This window comes from Myotis davidii, unplaced genomic scaffold (genome assembly GCF_000327345.1).
Source record: "Myotis davidii unplaced genomic scaffold, ASM32734v1 scaffold402, whole genome shotgun sequence".
Lineage (NCBI taxonomy): Eukaryota > Metazoa > Chordata > Mammalia > Chiroptera > Vespertilionidae > Myotis > Myotis davidii.
The window spans coordinates 485,438-492,771 of record NW_006293393.1 but is presented as its reverse complement, the minus strand read 5'-3'; the positions used below and the strand labels follow the sequence as shown (position 1 = coordinate 492,771).

At 30.9% G+C, this 7,334-nt stretch overlaps 1 protein-coding gene across 5 annotated transcripts in view; it reads right to left on the bottom strand.

The window, feature by feature from the left end:
* The window catches only part of USP15 (ubiquitin specific peptidase 15), a 115,126-nt gene that overhangs the window by 72,416 nt on the left and 35,376 nt on the right, over positions 1–7,334 (bottom strand). For 3 of the 5 annotated variants that reach the window (XM_015566127.1, XM_015566129.1, XM_015566128.1), the window contains one exon: positions 1,992–2,078. The exons of 1 other annotated variant lie outside the window; for it this stretch is intronic. In XM_015566127.1, the coding sequence (XP_015421613.1) occupies positions 1,992–2,078 (87 nt within the window). Of the gene's footprint in view, positions 1–1,991; positions 2,079–6,708; positions 6,786–7,334 lie in introns of those variants that run through there. One more of the 5 variants, XM_015566130.1, reaches the window with a different exon arrangement.

Below are 7,334 nucleotides of genomic sequence, written 5' to 3'. Positions count from 1 at the left end.
GTTTTAAATCTTTTTAATACATAAAACAAACTATTTTCTAGAAAAGTTGTACTAATACTTCAATCACTCAAACAGAATCCTCATAAGAATAGATATTCATCACTTAATTTTTCCCATTGATATTGAGGTGAGAGAAAGTAGGTGGAGATTTTTATGGTTTTAAATTTGCATATCTCTAGTTAGTGGTGAATTTGAACATTTAAAATATTAATATATTTTAATCCTTTTATTTTTATTTCCCATCTACATCATTTGCACATTTTCATAATAGAATATTTCTCACATATTTTTATGAATGTTATATATTAAGAATATTAACCCTTAATTTGCCATTTATAGCAAGTCATTTTTCCATTTATTTACCTTTTAATTCTTATGTACCTAACAAAAAGTAATTAAAGTTTTAAAGAAAAATTCTCAATAGCTATCCAATTTTCTCTACATTTCCTGGATAACTTGCTCCATTCTCCATTGGTCTAGAATTCTTTGTGTTCACATTAAACTCTTTCATACATAATTTTCTATTTCTGGGCTGCCTTACCCAGTCTGTTGATCTGTAGGTATATTTCTGGGTCAGCACTATGCTGTGCGAATTCTTTTATCTTTATAAGAGGCTGTGATAGTTGATTAATACTTTCTCATGATTTTTTCTTTCCCAATTATTTTGGCTATTCTTATACATTTATAATTCAGATGCATGTTAAACAAATTTTGTCAATTAACCCAAATATGAATTTTAAGGGAAAACTAATTAAACCTATATATTCAATTAATGGTATTATTTTAAAGATTATTTCATACGCAGCTTTAGTCTTTTTGAATCTATTCTTTGGGATAATCAGATGCCATTTATGAACTGGACAAGTAGTACAAATATTTAACTACATAAAAGCTGTTAACCTAATATATAAACCATAATTTATATAGCCAAGAAATAAAAAAGGATAATCATGTCTGGATTAAAGTTCTTCCTATAATTTGACTGGACTAATTAAAATAAAAGCTTTCTTTTTATCCTTTTCTATAAAATAAAAACCATGCTAATTTTCCAGGTAATACACCCATGTCAGATGATCTGGTGAAGTCCAAGTTATTTTTGATAAAGCACACAATTCCACTAAGTTTTACAAATTCCAAGATTCTAAATATGATTCAGGATGGGGCAAGGGAACTGCTTCTCTGAACTTTTTAAAGGAACACTGATTGCCTTTTTATAATAAACATAAAAATGTGTAAGCTTTACAGTTGAGAATCACTGGTATACGCTTTTCAAAAATACTATCTATATACTAGAAGCCCAGTGCACAAAATTTGTGCATTTGGGGGCCGGGGAGGACGGCGGGGAGGTGGGTCCCCCAGCCCGGACTGCACCCTCTCGCAGTCCGGGAGCCCCTGAGGGATCCTTAGTGCTGCTGTGGAGGTGGGAGAGGCTCCCACCACTGCCGCTGCACTCGCCAGCTGTGAGCCCAGCTTCTGGCTTGGCGGCACTGCCCCCGTGGGAGTGCACTGACCACCAGGGGGCAGCTCCTGCATTAAGCGTCTGCCTCCTGGTGGTCAGTGAGCATCACAGCAACCGGTTGTTCTGCTGTTTGGTCGATTTGCATATTAGCCTTTTATTATATAAAAGAATTGTAGGTGATTACATATCTAGTTCTAAAATGACATCTGAAATTTATATTCTTTCTAAAAATTTGAATTCTAACAGATTTCTATGTATTGGAATGTAAATCTAACAGATTTGTGTTTAGAATGTAAAATTCTAAAAGTACTGTATTTTATTTTAAGTACTGTAGTATATGTATTATATTAAGGGAAAGTTTGTAACTGTGTGTTCTTTCCTGTGAAGTTACTCCTAGAAAATCCGACCATTAATTTTTAAAAATTCAATTAGTGCATTAAGACGTTTATTCTAAATTTTGGATACAAGAGATTTTTTACAACCACAATAGGGCGATCAATTAGACAAAGAGTTTTTAAGATTCAGTGCTTACTTTCTGTTGTTGATGTTGTTATAATTATTTGATAGAGATGAAGGAGAGATCTTTGGTAAAGTTGAAAAATTGGATGCACCTGGGGACCTTTAAAAATATGAAAATGTTAAATTAGATAAAAAATGCTGAATTTTGAAATTAATTATGAAATAAAGAAAAGAACCAACAGATGACGATGTATGTAGTAAATGAATGCTGGAAAACAAATTCATGAGCAAAATCACTATAGATTTTTTGGCTTTCATTTCCAATGTATTCTTTTATATAAAAAATAATGGTACAAAGGAAACTACTTTCAAAAGAAATTTATGAAATAAATATGCAACCTGCTATTACTCTTATAGATATACTAACCCAATAACACTAATTTCTACTTCAGGTAATCACTATGAATATTTTATAATCAACAATTTGCTTAAATCCATGGAACTAAAGTATTATTTTTTAAGGAAGTATGTAAATAAAACCACTTGTGTCTCAAGTTAGAATGCCACCATGGATTGGATAGCATGAAAATTCAAAACATAATCCCCAAAAGTAATTTTTGGGCAGCTTTCTCTGCAAAAACAGAAAAGACATAAATCTGACTGTATGTTACATACCTCACTAATTCAGAATCTTTTTGGAGAAGTCTCAGTTATAACTTTTAATTAATTACTAGCTCTTAATCCAATAAAATGCTTTAAAAGCATGATTTATAATCAACAAATCCATTATAAAATACTTAAAGGTCTATGAAAGATTTAATTTGTTTTAATTTTATAAACAATTTTAATTTACTAGGCAACATCTAGCCTATAGTCTGTAAAAAGGTAACTTTCAGTCCAGCATCTCAATCATCATAAATTCTAAATTAGTGAGGCACATGTGATTATTTTTTAAAATTATTTTATTTCCTCTACTCAGGTGCTAATGAACAATGAAATGGTCAATATGCAGGAAAGTACAATCTATAAAACTAGCTTTTAGTAATCTGGATTTCAGTAAACCTACATAACTGCAGAATAAATGGTGGATAATAAAATTTCTTTCATACAGACATTTTAATTTAACTTTTGAAGTTTTATATATTATAAAATTTTGGTAAATTTTTTTCTTCATTTTAAAGGAGGTTCTTTTTGTTTAAACAGGCTATTCATAGGTAGGTTACATTAAGTGAGTCTTCTTGTAAGAGAAAACACTTACAAGATTTTATTTTACTATATTAAGCTCAAGATACAAAATATGACGAACCAAATTCTAATATAAAACACAGTAGAGAACCTACTTAAAAGGTACTTTTGTAGTTCTAGTATTCTAAGGCAAATAAAATACATTTTATTTGACCCTTACTAGTTTTAAAATATTAATAAAAATATAGGAATATCATGGCATTCCCCCCTTCATGTTAAGAATGCTAAATTGGAAAATAACTAAATTAGACACTGAGGCATAATAAATTAAAGCAGATTAATTTTTAAAAATGATACCCATTTGGCTATAATTTAATTCATTACAACTTTTCAGAGATATAAACTGCAATGTTCCCTTGAATTTAACTTATAGCAAAAATTATGGAAATAAAGATATATTATGTCATCCAATAAAGTGGCTGAGACACATACATAGGGCAGGGAAAAGCAGTAAAAAGGCCCCAGGTGGGCAGAAAAAGAAAATAATATACAGAGTGGGGCAAAAGTAGGCTTACAGTTGTATGAAAAATAATACAATAATTAATGAATAAAAATATAAGAATAAACTGTTTTGTGTATTCACAACTATAAAATAATATATGGAGACTGCCCCACTCCGTACATTATTTTCTTTTTCTGCCCATCTGGGGACGTTTTACTGTTCATCAGCAACTCTACCTAAGGACAGTATTGTAAGTTTTTATGAAATTCATTAAAACATCCAAACATTGATTAAATGATTACTAAAATTTCACCCTGGCAAGTATTAGGAGTTTAAAGACAGAACTCTTCCTGACCTCAAACAGCTCACAAATTAATGGGAGAAAATGATACAGAAGCAAAATAAATTCTGTGACAAAATTTAAAATTGTAACAAACTATAAAATTTTTGTGGATAGTAATATGCAGCAATTTTTAAATGATGCGCACAGATGGAGGTGTAGGTAGGAACTGAAAGTGAGAATATTCCAGGTAAAAGAACAGCACATGCAAATGCATGAACTGTAGATATTATGATGTTTATAGGGAATAAATTCAGATTGGATGAAAGAGTAAGAAGTATGTAGTGATAGGAGTAGAAGTTAGTAACGTAGGTATGATAACATAGGACCTTTTATGTTCTATAAAGGAATTTGGATTTTATCCAGTTGTGCTAGTACAGTCCATTTTCCCTTAGGGGACTCTAAGAAGCTTTCAGGGTGCCCATCTATGAGGTCAAAACTATTTCTGTAATAAGACCAAAGTGTTATTTAAGTGTTATTTGATCCCTTTCACTGGGTGGATATTTGCACTGACAGCTTAAAAACAATGATGGGTAAAACTGCTAATACATTAGCATGAATAAAAGCAGTAGCACCAAACCATGTACTAGAATCATTGTATTCTTCACCAAACCCCCCAACCCTACACTAGAAAATACAGTTTCACTTAAGAATATCTATGTTGAAAAATAAAAATTACTGATTTGATTAAACCATGACCCTTAATTAAACTTCTTTTAATATTGAGTAATAAATCAGAAAGTTTTCATAAAGCACACCTGCTACATACTGAACATGGTTGTCATGAGAAAAAAGACATTTATCTGAATTTCAAGTGAACTATCCTCTTTTCACTCTTTTACATAAAAGGCTATCTGGCAGACATTTTCTCAAAAATACATGAAGGGAGCCTGTTACGTTAGAAAAACAAAACTTGAGCTTGATAGCTTCCCATTACTTAAAGTTTTCTCATTAAAACTGGTGATGTTTTAACAAGAGTAATTAAAAAAAATTATATAATGATTTATGTCAACATTTGGAATACCCGTAAAATTCAGTGAATCAAAATTTTCCACTGCATGAAGATTTCAATGTAATAAAATAAAAAGTTCATTGACATGATATCAGATTCCACATCGCAATTAACCTTTCATCATTAAACCACCATGGGCTGAGTTCTGTCTGACGTGGGATTAACTATCAAAAACAACACAAAACTCCTCCCTGTTCTAACTATATATTTGTGCAATGCTGAATTTATAACCCAAACAATATATCACAAAAAATTCAATGCAGAAGCACCTAAGAGAATTTAGCAAAAATTTAGAAATGTATTCACAGTACATTTTTTGTTTTAGAAAGTAGTTATTTTCACATATATGTAGTTATGTCAATATATAATAGTGTAGTATTACTTATAAATAAATAAACATTTATTTTTAATTTCTAAAATACAGGCATCAATAGATATAACACATATGACAAAAGTTCTTTGGATCCTTAATAACTTTTAAGAATATAAGGGGGTACCAAGATCAAAACATTTGAAAACTTTGGGTTAGGAGGTAGAATCTATAAGACAAGTTGACTAATTAAATAAAAGAAATAAGATTAAAGGAAGAACTTAAGATGGCTCTCAGATGGTACCTGAAATAAAGAATAATAGGATATGGATATAGTTTAGGTTGAAAGGATGGAAGAACATGGGTTAAAAAGATTTTAAGTTCAATCTGACATTGTGAACTCTACCTGACATTTAGGAAAAAATATGAAATTCAGCAGAGAGCTCTAGGTTAAAAATATGGAAAGGAATATTGGTGTCAGTTTGAGCTAAAAAACAGGATTAGCATAGAGTCCATCCACTGATTTTGAGAGCCTATTATTATGGTATGAAAAGAGAGGTGCTCAGATGGAAATTTGTGGAATATTAATGCATTTAAAGTGTGAGACGTGCTACTGCATATATTCAGTGAAGTTGTATAATGCACAGTGCCAAGGAGGGCCTTTTACATATATTACAATGTGAACAACATCCTCAAGAACTGTAGTCTACAACCTGCACAACCAAACATAGCAGCCCAGGAGAGGAAGAGAGCCAGCCAACCAGAGGATTGGTCAGAGAGGTAAAAATAGTGCTTGAAAAACTGGGTGTAATAGTTTCAAATTAAGATAAATTTTTCAGAAGATAGTTACCAAAATTAAGTCTTAAAGAGAGGTCAAATAAACTAAGTTACAAAAACAGTCAAATAAAGACTTTGTTAAATTCTGAATAGGTAGTAAGAAATTTTACTGTTTAAATAAATTAGCAGTAAAATAAAAAAAGTAAAAAATCATATTTGGGGGAAGTTTATGTCTTTATAAAAAAGATGGGAGAGGTTTATTTACATTTATAGGCTTGGGGAAGATGATTGTGGACAAGAAACAAAGAATGGATGAGTATTATTTGAGTGTCTACTGTATTGTGGCAGTATGCTAGGCATTTGTATAGTTAGGAGAGAAAAGACAACAGAAGAAAAAACAAAGTCTAGGAAGCACTGGAATAAACAACTTTACTGGAGAGATTGCCCTTAAATAGCACGGAGATTAGAGAGGGAAGAATGGATGTGGTCCACAGGTAATTTTAAAATATGATAACACTTCTTAAATGCTGTTACAGACATTATTGATCACTTATCGATTCTGATTTCCAACTTCTGACCTAGATTGCACATAGCCCAATCTAACTAACATTGTGGAGTGTGTTTTTTTTTTTAAGGGTTGGCTAGTCAGTCTGTGCATTATAACCTGAGCCCTTTAGCTTTCTTCCATTGATGTAATTTGGATATTACACTGTCCATTAGCAACTTTTCTCTAGTGACTTTCTAAAAAGAGAAGAGAGAAAAACGTTTAGAATATTACACGTAGGTATTAAGCCATAGATACTAAATTTAACTAACCTAGGGTTAAACTAATTTTTGCTAGATTGAGGTAGATGTAACTTAAGGCAGTGACTTATCTCTTAAACAAGACAGAAAAAGGTAAAACATCAACATAACATAATTTTATAAAGAGAGAAAATTAAACTTTAACCCTTACAAGTGAATGCAATACTTGAATTTCCCTATTTTAATGTTATAATGAAAATTATGCAATTAAGACTAAGTTAAACTTGACTTTAACAGAAAAAACACAGCTTATTCTTGATAAATCAACTGAATTTTTAACACACTAGAAAATCTAATACCTTACTGAGCAACCAAAATATAGAAAAGTCAACCCTGAAAGTTGACATTGCGAAACAAAGATTTTAATAGTTACTTTCAAATCTGACATAAACAACCCAACTTTGTAAAATCTAACATTATAAAATAAAAATTACCTTTAAAAAAAAACAAGAGCAATCTTAAACTCTGCCCATTGTTTTTTTTAAT